The 18,587-nt window shown below is 36.4% G+C and overlaps 1 protein-coding gene across 4 annotated transcripts in view; it reads right to left on the bottom strand.

The window, feature by feature from the left end:
* PTPRZ1 (protein tyrosine phosphatase receptor type Z1) overlaps nt 1-18,587 on the bottom strand; it is a 193,547-nt gene that overhangs the window by 70,084 nt on the left and 104,876 nt on the right. For all 4 annotated transcript variants that reach the window (XM_055283810.2, XM_055283811.2, XM_055283813.2 and 1 more), the window contains exons 5-8: nt 18,071-18,166; nt 17,483-17,549; nt 10,859-11,016; nt 10,564-10,714 (exon numbers count right to left, since the gene is read on the bottom strand). In XM_055283810.2, coding sequence (XP_055139785.1) covers nt 10,564-10,714; nt 10,859-11,016; nt 17,483-17,549; nt 18,071-18,166 — 472 coding nt within the window. The remainder of the gene's footprint in view (nt 1-10,563; nt 10,715-10,858; nt 11,017-17,482; nt 17,550-18,070; nt 18,167-18,587) is intronic.

Genomic DNA, 18,587 nt, shown 5'->3' with positions numbered 1-18,587 from the left:
AAAAGAAAGTTATATTTTCTTGCCCATGCGTTTTCACTTCTTTGCTCTCCTCCTTGTAAATCTGTAAGAGTTTGTAAGCTATTTGTTTAATAGTTTGAGTTTATATTTTAATTAGAAATTTATTTTTTAAATACTTGTGTTTATTGATAATCAACAATATAGTTGTATGCTATCAAGCTTCAGGTAAATCTTTTCTTGTAGATGTGGAGACACAGGATCTTATGGCAACAAAAACATACATACTTTAGAATGTTATTAACAGAAAAGCCTATATTTCTATATGTAGTTTATGATCTTGCCAAAGGATTTCCTTTCTATAAGTTAGAGCTGAATCTTTTAAATAAGAATTTAGTTAATTCCGTATACACTATTTGGCACTCAAACCATGGAATGACCATAGAAGAAGTGATTAATAGACACTAAATTTTCCAGGTTTTGCATATTGAAATCAGCCCAATTATCTTTTTTTTTTTTTTTTTTTTTTTTTTGAGACAGCGTCTTGCTCTGTCATCCAGGCTGCAGCGCAGTGGCACAATCTTGGCTCAGTGCAAGCTCTGCCTCCTGGGTTCACGCCATTCTCCTGCCTCAGCCTCCTGAGTAGCTGGGATTACAGGCACCTGCCACCTTGCCTGGCTAATTTTTTTTTGTATTTTTAGTAGAGACGGGGTTTCACCCTGTTAGCCAGGATGGTCTCAATCTCCTGACCTCGTGATCCTCCCGCCTCGGCCTCTCAAAGTGCTGGGATTATAGGCATGAGCCACTGCACCCGGCCAGCCCAATCATCTTATTAGAAGCATACGTACTCTGTCAAGTACATTTTCTGGATTGAAAATCAATAAGATTTTTCCAGATCAATATGTACTCAGACATCAAATACAAGCTGCTATAGAGTAAAATAGTAACAAAAATATAATTTTCCTGATCATGAGGAGTTCGAAACTGTTGAAGCTTCATTCTCTCCCTCAGGATTACATCTCACATACTGATTCCTTTCCACATCTATGTGTGATCTGGGTCATAGTTACTGATTCTTCAGGGGACACTGGCTAAGAAGGAGAACCTAATTACTGGTTAGTGCAGGCTTCTGGCTGTGAATCTGGGGCCCATGTCAAGTCACATACAGTACAAGTAAATGGCGCTGTGCCATACATGAACAGTGAGCAAAGAATCCTCACTATAAAGAATGAGAATGTCGTCTCCTTTATCAGGGAGCTATACATGTTCTTGCTTTAAAAACTTATTTTTAGTATTCCACTCTCATCTGCTTGGTTCTAGGCACTCTAGACATACAGGAGAAGATAGTGTCTCAGCCTTTAGGATGCTCATTCCCGTGATAGCTTTCAAACACTTAGATTTGGTAAGCTCTCAGATGTAACAAGTGGTTTTAGATTCTAAGTTCTGCACTCCATTGATAGAGGAATGTATAAAAAACTTGTGAAAAATTCTGCCATTTAGGCCAAATTGGGTAATTCTTTTCAAATTTATACACATTTCCTACTAAAAATGGTATAAGCTTCTTAAACTTTTAGCTGACACAAAGTCCTGTGCTTTATCATTCATCCTCTCCTTACTTAAATGAAGGTGATCTGTGGAACCAGTGCCAAAATATTAATAAGCAAAGCACTGAGTGATGAAGAAAAAAAGAAAAAAACAGAGACAGAGAAATGCAAATGCATTCCTTGGCTGTGACCAATCTTTGTTAATCAAGAAAGTTGATTCAGATGACCAAGGGGAGATAGGAGATTCCTTCCACTTCTGTTGCTCTCTAGCCTGCCTTGGAAGAAGCACAATCTGCCCTGAGGGAGAAGGCGCAGTCTTAGCTTCAGGTATTATGAGTAAAATGTGGATTGATATGAAATGGCAGGGAGGTGATTCTTAGGGAGTGGCAGAGAAAATGTCATAATTACCCAAGACTATACAAGGACTCACTCAGTTATTTCCCACTAATTTGAAGTTCTGTACAGTATAACACAGCTCATGCCAAAAGTGCTTCGTAAATACATGCTAATAAGTCTACCACTTCCCTGTTTGAAGTTTATCAGCCTCATTCTTAAAAGTAGTAAGACAACGACTACTGAGAGAAAAGCTGAATGACTTACAGACCCAGAAGGTAACCAACGAGGTTGTGACTTCTTCTCGGGCAGTAGCAGATCCTAATACCACTAATGTAAACATTGACACAAATGCTGAATGTAATTGGAAAACATGTATCTCTGTTTTGTACTTCTGAATGATTACATATTCACTTTAGATTAATAGCCAAAAGAAGTCTTTCTAATTCTACCTCTTCCACTCAGTCTTTAGGGACCCAGAGTGACTTCATCAACAGTTCAATTTGTAACATATAATCTTCCAAGAAGTAAAGATTCATTTCACTTTTTAAAATATAGTTGCAGTACAGTGTTTACATACATGTGACCTTAACAAACGCTAGTAACAACCCACTGACCTTCAAGAACGTAAGTCTACTAATGTGTAATTCATCATGACGTTTTTCAGGAAATTGTACAAAATTTCTCATAGGTCAAAATATTATGCTACAAAGACACTCCCTTTATGCTACTCTGCCTTGACAACTATTTTATCTTTTATAGTTTTGGTTTTTTTAAGTTTGTATTAAATATATTACAGTGCTAGCAAATGAGATTTGAAGTGCACCCATAATTCTATTCAACAATTATTTAAAAATACCTTAAACATGAAAAACTTGAATAGTATACCATACTCATTGTGATATCTTGGCTCTTTGTACATATATACACATGACAATGATACTAGTTATGAGTCAGTAGCACATTACATTCAAGGGACTGTACTGCTTTGCAAATTTTAGGTCATTTAAACCTCACCACAACCCTATAGGGTGACCTTTTTTTTTTTTTTTTTTTTTTTTGAGACGGAGTCTCGCTCTGTCACCCAGGCTGGAGTGCAGTGGCGCGATCTCGGCTCACTGCAAGCTCCACCTCCCGGGTTCACGCCATTCTCCTGCCTCAGCCTCTCCGAGTAGCTGGGACGACAGGCGCCCGCCACCACGCCCGGCTAATTTTTTTGTATTTTTTTAGTAGAGACGGGGTTTCACCGTGGTCTCAATCTCCTGACCTCGTGATCCGCCCGCCTCGGCCTCCCAAAGTGCCGGGATTACAAGCGTGAGCCACCGCACCCGGCCAGGGTGACCATTTTTAACTTTTCCATTCTATAGGTGAAGAAACTGAGGCTAGGGGAGGTTAAGTAAGTTGACAATTTTTATACCACTAATAAGTATTGGTGCTGGAGATTAAAATCAAGTCTACTGAACTTTAAAGTCTGTTTTTCCCCCCTGTGCTTTAGCAAGTCCCTGCTTCTTAGCAGAAAAACCTTGTAAGGTGATAAGAAGGCAGCATGAAAGCATCTGATGCCTGGAAGGCATGGATACAGTTGAACTTAATCTACTTCATACTTTTGCTATGTTTGTACTGTTATTCACACATAGTACTCATTATTTAAAAAACAAACAAACAAACAAACAAACAAACAAACAACAGTTTTTATTGGCAGAGCACAATGGCTCACGCCTGTAATCTCAGCACTTTGGGAGGTGGAGGCAGGTGGATCACCTGAGGTCTGGAGTTCGAGACCAGTCTGGCCAACGTGGTAAAACTCCGTCTCTGCTAAAAATACAAAAATTAGTCGGGTGTGGTAGCACGCGCCTGTAGTCCAGCTACTAGGGAGGCTGAGGCAGGAGAATTGCCTGAACCCAGGAGGTAGAGGCTGCAGTAAGCAGAGATCGAGCCACTGTGCTCAAGCCTGGGTGACAAAGAGAGACTCTGTCAAAAAAAAAAAAAAAAAAAGACAGTTTTCACTAACTCTTTCGAGACCAGATGGGTCTATTAAATTCTGTGATCCTTAGAAGAGCCAGTGTCCATTCCATGATGCCAAAAAGAAATGCCTTCCTAATAAATGGCACGCTTCATACAAATGGAAATACAGAGGTTTGAAGTTCTGATAAAATATGCATTAATTCACAAATAATCTATTGAGCGCCTGCTGTGAATGCAAAAAATGAATAAGGCCTAGTCTCCAACCTTACAGAGTTTATATGAATATATAAATCTCACATGGTTTTTGTGATTATTTATAATGTATTTCTAAAAATACATTTTCCTACAATGCATTTATTGAGAGCAAGATTTTGACAATTTTTATGCTAGCTTTTACTTCTCCTCTTGGTCAAAATGAGGATGTTACATATTTATAATGGCAAAAAATATATGAACTGAAGGTCCAAAATTGAGGAACTGGTTAAGGTTTAATATACAGTTATAACTATATGATGGAATATGACAAAAAATTAAGAATGATGTATTAAAGGTATAATATGAAGTAAAAAAATCAGTAAACAGACATGGTATAGTCTCATTTTTTGTGAAATATAATAACATTTTTAAAAAATTTCATAGAAAGATCTGGATGGATATTTACCAAAATCTTCATAATAGTTATCTCTGGGTAGTGTAATTACAGGGTATTTTTATTTTCTTCTGTGTGCTTATCCATATTTTCTACGTTTTATAAGTTCATGTAATAAAAATTTTCAGATTGAATTTAATAAAGACCAAAACTGAATACAAATACAATCCTCAATTCTTACTCTCAAATTCAGTTCCAAAGGAGATAGTATATCCATTAAGAAAAAAACTTTCGGCAGAGCGTGGTGGCTCATGCCTGTAGTCCCAGCACTTTGGGAGGCTGAGGTGGGCGGATCACCTGAGGTCGGGAGTTCGAGACCAGCCTGACTAACATGGCAAAACTCCATCACTACTAAAAATACAAAATTAGCTGGGTGTGGAGGTGCATGCCTGTAATCCCAGCTACTCAGGAGGCTGAGTGAGGCAGGAGAATCACTCGAAACCAGGAGGCGGAGGTTGCGGTGAGCCGAGATCGTGCCATCGCACTCCAGCCTGGGCAACAAGAGCAGAACTCCAACTCAAAAAAAAAAAAAAAAAAAAAACTTTCATAAGAACACAGTATTTCTATGCACAGGACAAATGATAATAAATGCTCATTGAGTGTAAAGACTTGCGGTGGAAAAACCAAGTCCTAGTTTGTGAAGAAAGAAACAACTAATTTCTGTGGGTCTAATCAGATTCATTTCTCCTCTTTTTTAACTGCAAAAATAAAAGCCAGTAGCTCACTTCTTTATAATGATTTCAGTAAATGCAGACTGTTATACAATGGGCATCTATAAAAATTATTACATAATAAATCTTGATACGCTAGGTGTTCATTATTGTTAAGTACAATAATTTTACAGAGGATTAACAGAGTCAAAATGAAGAATGTAAATTATTTAGCTATTTTTTTCAGTGACAGAGGAAACTATTTCTTAACAATTCTATCACAATACTGATACTATCTTTTTAAAATTAGAATCTTTCTTTTCCTGGAATGATCTTTAATTTTGAACATGAACTGTACACACATGCTAATCCTACTGTACTGTATTCTTCTGAAGGCTGTGCAAATTTTTAATTATTTAAAGGATGTTCAGCAAGAAGAACTTGGCTCCAACCTGTCTGGAAATCTAAAGCCAGTCATTCCTTCTGTGTTTGTTGCCAATAACACAGATGCTCTTTTTAACCCCAGAGGCTTAGACACGAGTAAGCTTTGGCCAATGTTTTAATTCATTCACTTATTCACCATTCATCAAGGAATCAGAGAGCTCTTACTACCTGCCAGGTACTTTATCAGATGTTACAGGTAATAATACTGAGATCAATTAGACAGGGATCTACTAAGGAACTAAGGCATGCACATAAACACCCCTGAAGCAAGGCAAGAAAGGCAAAGTGCCACAACTGCAGGTCAGGGATTATGATGGTTCAGAAGAAAGAGGAATTACATTCAATTTTGGGTAATCAGGAAGGCCCTATACTGCATAGGGGCATATTAAGTATTTGACAGTGGTTCGTATTAAATGCAAAAAAAGAATTGACTGAATATGTAACTGTGTGGATGAGACTCATCCAACTAACATTACCTGACTTTTCTATTTCATTGCTATCTCAAAATGATATATTTTGACAATGATAGAAACTTTAAAATCATAAATGTGCACATTAGTCTATGTAACTAGAAAAAAAGTTCTGTATCATCTCTGATCCCCCCTAGAAGGGTATATGTTTTGGCAAACGAAGGGCCCCTTTTAAAAAATATTTATGTATGTATTTATTTATTTATTTTTTGAGACGGGGTCTCGCTGTGTTGCCCAGGCTGGAGTGCAGTGGCATGATCTTGACTCATTGCAAGCCCTGCCTCCCGAGTTCACACCATTCTCCTGCCTCACCCTCCCGAGTAGCTGGGACTACAAGTGTCTGCCACCACTCCCGGCTAATTTTTTATATTTTTAGTAGAGACAGGGTTTCACCCTGTTAGCTAGGATGGTCTTGATCTCCTGACCTTGTGATCTGCCCACCTCAGCCTCCCAGAGTGCTGGGATTACAGGCGTGCGCCACCACGCCCAGCCGTATTTATTTTTACTTCAACTTTTACTTTAGATAGAGGGGCACATATGCAGGTTTGTTACATGAGAATACTAAAAGATGCTGAGGTTTAGAGTACAAATCCCATCACCCAGGTAGTGAGCATTATATTTGATAGGTAGACGTTTTAACTCACCCACCTCTCCACTCTCTCGTAGACCACAGTGTCTACTGTTCCCATGTTTATGTCTATGTGTGACTAATGTTTAGCTCCCACTTATAAGTGAGAACATGAGGTACTTGGTTTTCTGTCCCTGCATTAGTTCACTTAGGATTATGACCTCCAGCTCCATCCATCTTGCTGCAAAAAAACATGATTTCATTTTTTATGACTGTGTAGTATTCCATGGTGTATATATACTACATTTTTTTTAATCTACCACTGAGCACATGGGTTGATTCCATATATTTGCTATTGTGACTAGTACAGCAATGAACATATAAGTGTACATGTCATTTCTTAGAAGAAGGCATACAACTGCTAAGAAACATATGAAAAAATACTCACCATCACTAATCATCGGAGAAATACAAATCAAAACCACAGTGAGATACCATCTCACACCATTCAGAATGGCTATTATTAAAAAGCCAACAAACATTGCATCTAGTGAGGCTGCAGAGAAAAGGGAACGCTTATACACTGTTGGTGGGAAAATAAATTAGTCCAGCCATTGTGGAAAGCAATCTGGAGATTTCTCAAAGAACTTAAAACGGAGCTACTGTTTGACCCAGCAATCCCATTACTGGCTATACACCCAAAAGAAAATAAATCATTCTGCCAAAAAGGGCCTTTTTTGATTGCTGAGCTCATTAGGATGAGCACGGGTAGGCAAGTTTGAAGGACCTGGGACAAAGCTGATTTTTCTGCCTTAGGAAGACGTGAAGACTTGGGTGGGATGAGGGTAGCAGCTGAGACTCTGTGAGGGGAACTGACCAAAGAGCAGGGTCAAACAATCTGAAGGCAAAGACTCTAAGACCCAGCAAGGGAGACTGCAGAAGAGATGTGTTTCTGCTAACATAATTTAAAAGTAAAAACTGAGGGCCATAAAGATACAAAACACTAATAAAAACTAGGATTGTCTTTTGAGCACTTTTATTTATCCTAAGGATATACAATATAAGGGAATAATACTTTCTAAGCAATATTGTCTAAAGCTATAGGCAGATATTTTGACGAGATACTGAGTTTTGTAGCCTCTCCCCATCACTCCACAAATATTTAGTCAAAAATACAAACATAACAAAGTAGTTGGTGCGATTGGATTTTCCTGAGGAAGCTGGGGAAGGCGCACATATAGGATAAGGACACAACAAAAACAGCCTGTAAGTGTGCATTTTTATTGTAAAGCTTTCTAGTTTTTCCTTAAGTATTGCATATATAAGTCCTTTCAATTTAAATGAGTGAGTCTATTTTGAGATGTTGTTTTTCTAGTTAGTTTTACCATGTATTTTGGAACCAAACCACAGACAAATAGGTGACAAATAAATTATTATTACTATGGCAGTCATAATAGTGTTGCAGCAGGGATGTGAAATTCTGTGACAATATATACACATGGTCTAAGGGAATAAAATCGATTCCTAAAAGCTCCATTCAAGAAAATTACTTTCCTTACTTTATAGGTCCTATCATATATTTCTAGAACCCAGAACACCAAGTAGTTTAGAAAATGTTGTTTCTGTATTTGACCTTAAGATAAACAAAACACTCAAAACCCATTACTATTGTTTTGAAGCTTCATGTCTTTAAAGTCATCAGTTTTTTATGCAAGCAGAAATTATGTTCCTGTATAAATGTAAAGTACGGTGGACAGAACTTTGCAAAGCTTTAGATTCAGGGAGACTTAGGTTCAAATACTGACTCCATTCCTTTCTAGTTGGGTAAACTTGGGCAAACCATTTAATATCAGCTTCCCAAACTGTAAAATGAAGACAATGAGGCCAACTTCATAAGAGTGATGTGAGGTTTAAGTCAAATATTATCTGGTTCCAATGCCTGGTAGAGTCACACAATACACAGTAGCTATTACTGTTTTTGTTATTATGGATTATTACTTTGGGCCTTTAACACTTAACTGTGAAAGCAATGTTCTACATTAAATCAGAATTATATACAGGCTTACACATTAAACAGTGCAGGAAGCACCCATCAAGTCTAACTTGCTGTGTTTTTATTATGTGGAAATGGAATCTTTCAGCCCTGCAGTGAATATTTAGTGAATGAGAGCTTTACTTCAGTTTGGCCACGGAGATAAAGAGATAAAAGACTTATTTACTTCCATTATGGGGCTCAGAGATTGCTGGCAGAGACAAATAAATAAATAGACAATTACCATAATACGGCAACTGCTATGAAGTCTGGAGAAGCTGAGCACATTGTACAACATCCAGAGGAGCACCATTTACCATCTATGGGTATGGTGTCTCCTTGAGTGTGCAGTCCTGTGGCCATTGCCAGGGCCAGACTTAGGGGGACAGAAGTAGAGTCAGAGATGGCCTCCCAGTGGATGCAATGCTCAACTTGAGTCTTGAAGAATGAGGAGGCAGGGAAATGAAGACAGTGGAGAGGAACCTGCCATCAATGGGGAAGCCAAATGTATAAATGCACCCTGGAAGAATGTGGTCTTCCATCTTCAGGGGACTTCCTGGAGTTCAGTGTAAGGGAAGGATGCTAGCTGGGGAGGCTTAAGCACTAAGACTAGTAAACCTACACAGAGCCTACCATGCAATAACAAACAGTTTGAATTTTATTCCAAAGTGATGCAGAGCCACTGAAGGGTTTTAATAAAAGAGAATTGATAAAACTGTGTGAAAAAAAAATCATATTTATTTAATTTGTAATTTGGTCTATTATATTTAAGAAGAGGGGATGGTTAAATCCACTTTCTTTTTTCTAATCGATTGTCTATTATTTACTGAACAGTATGCTATAGTATTTAGTACTACTGATAGAAATATAATTAAATTTCCTCACTTTGGGGCAATTTAATTTAAAATTTAGTCTCACAGTAAATATAGCTATTCATCACTGTTGTCTTGAATTCTATTTTTTTGTTAAAGGATAAATGATTCTTGGAAATATCACATTAAAACAATAAAAGCTTGTTTTAATGCCTAATCTTCCAAAGCAGATGATTATTAAATTAATATTATACATGGCAAAAAAAATCATCGAATTCACTGCAGGACTGATATCAAAGAGGTCCATCTACTTGGAAAGGTTAGAAGTCCCCAGTGCAAAGGTCAGTTCAACAACTTCTTTAATGAACAAGTGACAACCTCAGTAAAAACTGAAAAGGCCAAGTCAGCAGATGTATCTGATTGTGTTCTCTGGACATTTAAAAATGCTTTTAACTACCGTGTCAGCTTCAAAAAACAGATGGCATTCCAGAGACACCCCTCTGGTGTCATTTCCCTTGGCTGTACCTAACTAAAGCAAATTTCTTTTCCTCCAAAGAAGGAAACTGGGAAGAAGATTCACTTCTTATTCATTAATAACTCAGTGCATTTATTTTCAGTACCGATTAGGTGCTAGGCTCCTTCTTGGGGGCTGCCAACACAAAGATGAGCACTTTAAAACCCCAATACTGTGTCAAGACTCAGTTCAAAGGCGGTTCTCCCATGAAGGTTTCTTGATCATCCCAACCAGAAACGATCTCCCAAGCTCTGAACACCTCAGCCTCTTATTCATTCCTTTCTCATACCTCTTAGTCCAGGCAAATATCAGAAAGTGAACTTGGAGGTGTGTACTTTGCTTTGCTACTTATTACTGTGTATTCTGGAAAAATGGTTTTCCTTATTAAATCTCAGTTTTTTCTCATCTGTAAAATGGGGCTATTCTTATGGGAAGAATAGATTTTTTAGTTGCCATTTTATAGATGTGGTATCTGATATTCAGAAAATTAGACAGCTTACCTAAAGCTACAAAATTAATAATTAAAACATTTCTAAAGCTCTAAGTCCTCTATATTTGTCATTTTACCAAAATTACCTCCTATAACATTGCATCTATGACAGTTGTAGATTACATTTAAATACATACCTGCTTCATGAATCTCTTCCTTTCCAGTATATGAGGAAAACACCTGTCTAGAGAACTTGTACTGTTGCTCTCGAAAATTGTTTTGTAAGTAGTCCATCAGCATGACATAACCAGATTGTTGCATTGTAAGAACTTCACAAAAAACAGCCAACTGAAAAAAAGATCAAATAATTTAACATATCTGCTTCAAAGGCATTGGTAAATGCTTTAAAATGGATATTTTATAGCAAAGGTAGAACATAATGTTTTTTAAATGGCTTTGAATTACTGGATTTGTTTGAATTTCTAAGATTACCTGGCTTTCGGAGATGCTAACTGTATCTTTAAAAACAATCCAGTCAACTGTGTCTGTGCAGGGAGGAGATGTCAATGAGCCATTGTAAATGTAATACTTGTCAGTTGAGTTTGGCAGAAGGTTCAACAGTATGAATGGATCTAAGGCAGCCTGCTTCCCTAAAAAGGAATGATATACATCTCAGCTGGAATCTCAACACTGGAACTTAGCTGTTCAAAGCTTCTATGAAACAGAGACACATGCTTTGTTATGTATTTAATCAAAACTGAGATTTTGAAACATTTTAGATATATTTTTAAATGGTAATAAAGCTGGCATGCCCCAAACTGTATTACACGTGTCACTATACAGTGTTAGATGTCTTATCTTTACATCAAGATGGTGAACAGAATATTTTACATATAAAAATACTCAGAAATCATATGATCATCTCAATAGATACAGTTATGTCATTTCATAAGACTCAATACCAGTTCATGGAAAACAAAAACAAAACCTTATTCTGGTGAAGATGATCATCAAAGCCTGTACTAGTCATCATATTTAAGAGTGACTTATTGAAAGTGTTTCCCCTAGAGATCAAGAATGACACCAGGATGTCCTGCCATCACCACTTCTATTTAACATTGAACTGGAAGACTGAGCGAGTGCAATAAAGAAAAAAGAAGCGAAAATCTTAAGATTGTATAGGAAAAAATAATACCATCACAATGTGCAAATAACATGATTGTGCATGTAAAACATTGAAAATTATTTACAGGCTGGGCGTGGTGGCTCATGCCTGTAAAAAGGCCAAGGTGGGTGGATCACGAGGTCAGGAGTTCGAGACCATCCTGGCTAACACAGTGAAACCCTATCTCCACTAAAAATACAAAAAATTAGCTGGGCGTGGTGGCACGCGCCTGTAGTTCCAGCTACTCAGGAGGCTGAGGCAGGAGAATCGCTTGAACCTGGGAGGCAGAGGTTGCAGTGAGCCAAGATCACGTTACCGCACTCCAGCCTGGGTGACAGAGCAAGAATCCATCTCAAAAAAAAGAAAATCATTTACAGAGTATGAGAAATAATATGTGAAATTAGCAAACTCACTGCACATAGACCAGTATACAAAAATCAATTTTATTTCTGTGTACCAGCATCAAACAACAGAAAATAAAATTTAAAGCAATATGATTTAAGATAGTAAAACATTATCAAATACAAATAAATCTAACAAATAATGTGTAGAACAACTACACTGAAAATTACAAAACATTCTTGAGAGAATTAAATAAATATTAAAATGGTAGAAAGACCATGTTCATGGGTTGGAAGTCAGTATTGTGAAGGTGTTGATTTTCCCCAAATTGATTCATAGATTCAATGAAATCCTAATCAAAATCCCAGAAGGTTGTGTGTGTAATTGACGTATTGATTCTAAAATTTCAATAAAAATCCAAAGAAAAGTTAAGACAATCTTGAAAAATAATAAAGCTGGAGAACTTTCATTACCAGATAGGAAGAGCTGCCATACTGTTATATATAAAGCTGCAGAAATTATGATAGTGAGGTATTTGTGCAAAGATCGATGAAGAGAACAATGGAAGAGAAAATAAAAGAGAAAAATATGATCATTTGATCTATGATAGAAAAATTATTATGGAATGTGGAATGGATGGTCTTTTCAATAAACAGTGCTATATCAATTGAATATCCTCATGGAAAAAAGTGAATCTTGATTCCCTATTTCACATCATAAGCACAAATCAGTTCTAAACTGATTGCAGATTTAAATGAACATATTTATAATGCTTTTAAATGAAAACATTAAAAAATTATCATCATAACCTAATGGTAGGTTGAGGTTTCTGAAATGGCACATAAAAATATCACTCATAAAAGGAAAAAGGATAAAATGTAGTATATGACAATCAAGATCTATTCATCAATGGTCATTAAGAGAGTTAAAAGGAAAGCCAAAGAGTTAAAAAAAAATCTTTGATACAATATACACATTTGTGTTTGTGTGTGTACACACACACACACCCCCCAATAAATATTGATTTATTCTTATATATAAACTTGTATACAGATTATAGAATTTCTATCCAAAAACTGGTAGAGTTTTCTTAGGTGGGCCATCTGGCCTTCAAACCCTGAACCAATCCAAATATATCTGTCTCCTTGAATAGTCTCATTTGTATCTCTCCAATAGCACTTACCAATAGCAATACCTTGGTCATTTAGCTATTTGTGAACCAGCCCTCACTCATGTAGGCAGCAATCTACTTACCAGTGAGATCTATGTCTAATTTGTTTTCCTATCTCCTGAACTACCCAGCCCAGTGCAAGTCCTCTGCCCTCTCTATGAGATTAAGGCCATTATGAAATAGTCCCTGAAGCCAATCCGTGTAGTCTAAGTGAGGTGGCAGAGTGTAGAGCAGTGGTGTTAATCCTTATGTGAATAATCCAGGGAGTTTTAGAAACATACCAATGCCTCAGGCCCCACTCTAGACCATTTGAATTAAGATCTCTAGTGGTCAGGCCTGGGCATCTAGATTTTTAAAAAGCATTCCCAGGTGATGCAAACATACAGGCTGGTGTAGAAAATCCCAAGTAAAGTGAAGCCTTTTCAAGGTTTTAGTCTTTCTTAATCACATTTTTCACATTAGAACATGAAATGACTAGCCTATCTGATCTTAAAAGTCTATTCCAGCTCTAACCTCTATGAAGACTGAACATATTCAGAAAGCCTCAAAGAAAAAAAAAAGTTATTTAAAAGTTAAATTAGTAAATGTTAACTTTTCTGTAACACAGAAACTTCTGAAGGGAAAAGGAGTATTGTTACTAACTAAAGTTAGAGACAACTGCTTCAGTCTGAATTAACAACTGAATCTTAGAAATAAAAACATTTTCTTAACTGAATTGGTAGTCATGTCAATATGGCCTACATGTAGTTTTAATCCATTAGAAAGTTCAAGTTTTGTTTGATTTAACGGATTCATTAGTAACTTCTAAAAGTATGTCCTCCTCTTCTCCAATGCCAAGATAACATGATCAGAATTCAGATTAGATTCAAGTTCTTAGGAACTGAGAAGAATATTTATTTTTAATATGTGAATGTTTTTTAGATTTATGTTTTCAATACTAGAAAATTGTTGTAGTTAAATTACCTCCTTAACTGACAAGTGGACTGTAATTCTTCCTTTTCTCACTGAAGACTAAATTTATCTTACAAATATTTCATGAAAAATGTGTATGTTGAGAACACTAATTAGGTAAGGAGCCAGAAATTGACTCACTGCTAAGTTAGGTGGAAATGAATTGACCCCAGGAGAGCCAGGGGCCCGGAAGGGAAAGCAGAGGTGAGACCTGAGTAAGGAGAGTGAGATAGAGAATTTTCCTATTATTGGGAAAGAAATTAAAGGGGAAAAAAGTTAAAAAGAAGCAAAAGAATCAGAAGAAGTTTTTTTTTTAATTTTCCTCTCCCTGTCCCCAGTGTGGAATCCATTCTTTCTGCCTCTGGACCTCAATAGCAGTCACCTGGTCTCTCTTACAGATGTGGTAACTAGATATCACAAGACTTTTAAATTACAAAAGTGCTTTTCAGTTACATTTTCTTCTAACAAAATTTCACTACAGTGTTTTTCCTTTGTTTGTGTTTATGGTTTTCATTTTGTTTTGTTGGCTTGAGAAAAAAACACCTGCTTCATCCAAGTAATCTCACTATTGTTAACACAAGAGAGAAGCACACCAGAGCCAGTGGTGCTCTATTTGGGGTCAGTCATTCATTTATGCAGTCATTATTTGCTTGAACATATAATGATGATCAACCAAGCAACTAATCAGATCCTTCCATGAGAAGGCTAACAGTGGAAGAAAGAAAGATGGGGAGGAACAAAGATGAAGAAACCACAATAGGGCCAAGCACTGGAGAAAGGCTGGTAACTACATAAAACCAGCTCCTACTACTTAAGACAATGATATTTAGCACGGGGCCACACCAACGCCTATGAGGACTTTTCAGTACAGAAATTTCTGGGCTGAAATTATGATTAAGAAAGCACTATAAATCATTCTGATGAGAATTCCCATCAGATAATCACTGATGATGTTACCTGGGATGTGTCTCTTCCCTGCAACTCGAAAGATTGCAACTAACATCTTTTGTGGGCTCTGCTTGGAAAATATTAGTTCATTATCTCAGTATTGCTGCAACATCATGCTCTCTCTCTCTCCACTCCATGGATAGGATAATGCCTAACATAGAGTAGGTATGGTGGATGGGAGGGAAAGAAAGAAAGAGGGGTTGAGGGGAGGAATGAGAAATGGGCTTTGTCCTTTAGAGAGGAAACAGGAAATGAGCAACCAGCCCACAGCATAATAAGATAGATCTTAAAATCTGAATAATGGTTGAAAAGGTGTTTTTTTAAAATAACTTACATTATATGGTGAATACAGAGCCAAATTTGGGGGTTTAGCTGTGATTTCAGAATCACTGCCTAAAGACAAGTCCCACCTTTGATCCTCAAGGTTGCCAGCAGCAATATCTGATGGCCAATATGGGGAAGCCTGCAGTTTATTGGGCAGTAGGGGATTTTCTAGAGTCAGAAATAAGACTGGATTTAATTCAAGAACTCTCAAAATGGAAAAGTTTGACTTTAGAAAGACTTAACTTATTTGGTTTGGCTAGTTGTCCTTGCTGAGTATATTGAAATACTAAGTATCCAGATGAATGAGTGGATAGGCATGAAGGATTTTGGTTTTTGGTAAATGAGGAAGTTGGTGCACAAATAGTGGTGATATGGTTTAGCTCTGTGTCCCTGCCCAAATCTCATCTTGAATTGTAATCCCCATGTGTTGAGGAGGGACCAAGTGGGAGGTGATTGGATCATGGGGGCAGTTTCCCCCATGCTGTTCTCATGATAGTGAGTGAATTCTCACGAGATTTGATGGCTTTATAAGTGTTTCGCAGTTTCTCCTTTGCTCACACTCTCATTCTCTCTCTCATGCTGCCATGTAATACATGCCTTGCTTACCCTTTGCTTTCCACCATGATTGTAAGATTCTTGAGGCCTCTCCACCCATGCAGAACTGTGAGTCAATTCAATCTCTTTCTTTTACAAATCACTTACTTTCAGTGTGAAAATGGACTAATACAAGTGAGGTAGAGAGACAGAGAGAGTGGGGGTAAAGGACTAGAATCTGTCCTCAGCTAATCCAAGAACTATTCTGCTTTCAAATTAAGAGCCAGAATATAGGCAGAATAATACTGTTAGGGAATCTATATTCTCAGAAAGGGAGAGAATATGTAGTCACAGTGTATCTGACAAAGTATCTTCCTGAATGGCTTTCAGACGGTAGATATTAGAAAGGAAATTTTAAAGAACACGAGCAAGTTTATTCTCAAGCTCGTACGAGTGCCTTCCAAGGCACCCCCAAAAAGTAAAGTACCCTGGGAAAATAAAGAGGCCTTAAGAGAAAGTCTCAAAGGTCCCATAGTTACACAAGTCAGGGTTAACACCCCAGTGTTAACATCTCTTTCACTGTCCCCACAGGCTGGTGCAAGGTCTGGAACATTCAGAATTCATATCTTATACATTTTTTTAAGTATAAGAATTCAAATAAGTTGCTTTATTTCAGTCTGGATAGATTCCACTTTGTGTCTCAAGAAGGGAAAAATTAAATGTGACTTATGGCACTCAGTGTTGAATTTTGCAATCTGGGTCGATTGAGAGAGATAACAGCTTCATCTTGCGTTTGATTGTGTCTTTAAAAAGTAAAAATAAAAGCTACACTGCAGGAGTTCACATATTCCTGACTTCTGAAAAGTTGGGTCAATTCAGATCCCCACATGTAATTGACAATGATAAATCAATCCTAGGCCAGGCTTCTGCTTTCAAGAAAGGATCTACATGAGTTTTGCTTCTGATTTCAAATTTTGCAGCTTCCCAGAGAGGAATAATCCTCATTTTATTGGTGACTCAGGGCAGCATTAAGATCCTGTGTGGGAGTGCTTAATAAAAATAAAATAGTAATATTAACAGGCTTACATTCCACTGCCCATATGGTTAAAAGCATTTGTTGTGACAAATTACAAGATCCATGAGATAGCAGGCAGAACAATGTCAAAGCATATTGCATCTTCTTCTATGTAAGTGTTGACCTTCTTCCAAAAATCTCATCTCCTCATGTTGATAAAGCAAAGGATTTATCAAGGAAACCACCAGGGAATAAATTTTAACTTGAGTAACAATTCTTTTTCTACTTTAAAATATGATATTTATAAAATTAGCTGGTTTCAGATTAGGAATTAGTCTTTAAGGGATGTATAATGCAGAGACATAATAGATAAATAGGCTTTAATTGCATGATATAATTAGATTATTTTCAAGAATAAATTTTAAAAACTTCAATTTCCTATATACATTAATGTTTCATGCTTTTGATGTAACGAAATTTTCTGATAAATTGTTATTTATTTGGTGAGAAATGTATAAATTATCAAGTGTGGAAAGTGAGAGATTGCTCCTATTTAAAAATGTAGTACTTTCCACCTTTTGGAACAAGTGATTTTTGTCGTATTGTCAACATTCATATCCATCCAAAGCAGAATCTTGAAGAAAGATATTTCCCTAAGTAGCTTACCAAAACGACTAACACTCTCGACTCCATCAATAATCGCTTTGAAATCCAAATTTTCTTCTGTCCCAACCTGTTAAAGAAGAATCACATTCTAAAAATAGAATAAAACATCTGGATAACTATTCAATAAAAATGTGAAGATTAATGAATTCCATTTTAAATATGTGCATTAAAAAATAGTAAGTTCCAAAAACACTTTTTTTATAGCTAGGTGAAAACAAATAAAGCAAACAAAAACCAGATAACTTACACATTTCACTAAGAAAAGTAAATTTTAAAATTTTGGGATTCATAGTTACTGATAATAATACATAATCATTAATATGATGCTTTATATGTACTAATAAGCAAATCTGTGTACTTATAGAACACTTTGCCCCAGCTAGAAAAGATTCACCCAATTAACAAACACAAGAGTCTCCTTTTAAAAATACCAGGCAAGGGTCATCTTTTTTTGAAAATGGCCACCAGTTTTAATTTTACTTGTGAGCTCCTCTCTTAGTTAGAAACTATGTCTTGATATTTCACATCAATATTTAATGTGACTTTAAAAGGAATTACATTAGTGTAAAATGTATATATAATTATTACCTCAAACAAAATGGATAAAGCTCTTAACTTCCCTTTTCCTTTAACTGCTTCCTCAAAACTTGAAAATCGGTCTGCATCAAAGCAGTAGATTTGCATCTATAAAAGTAACAATGATAGTTTTATGATACACAAAGACTTCATAAAAATCAGCAGAGACTTAATAAAACAAGCAATTCAGTAAGTTCTATTTGTAAAACTATAAATTGTGTAATTCTACATTCTAAGTATTTCCAAAATCTTTTATAAATTACATGTATACAACTACATTTACTATCATTTACCATCCTTCAATAAAGAAGGGAATAGAAAATTAGACATATCTAAAACCAAAATGACCATTTTGAGATTACCAGGGGACTGTGCAGTAAAATTTATTAGAACAATTACATGAAATAAATAATCATATATTACTTTAACTGCTTTATGGAATTATTTTAAATATAAGTTTCTCTCTTTCTCAAGAGTGCATGCCTTTCTTGAGAGTCCAGAGTTACCATTCTTTGATATTACCATATTG

The sequence above is a fragment of the Symphalangus syndactylus genome, chromosome 6 (assembly GCF_028878055.3).
Source record: "Symphalangus syndactylus isolate Jambi chromosome 6, NHGRI_mSymSyn1-v2.1_pri, whole genome shotgun sequence".
NCBI classification, from domain to species: Eukaryota; Metazoa; Chordata; class Mammalia; order Primates; family Hylobatidae; genus Symphalangus; species Symphalangus syndactylus.
Note: the sequence above shows the minus strand (reverse complement) of the source record. Positions and strands in the feature narration are given on the sequence as shown.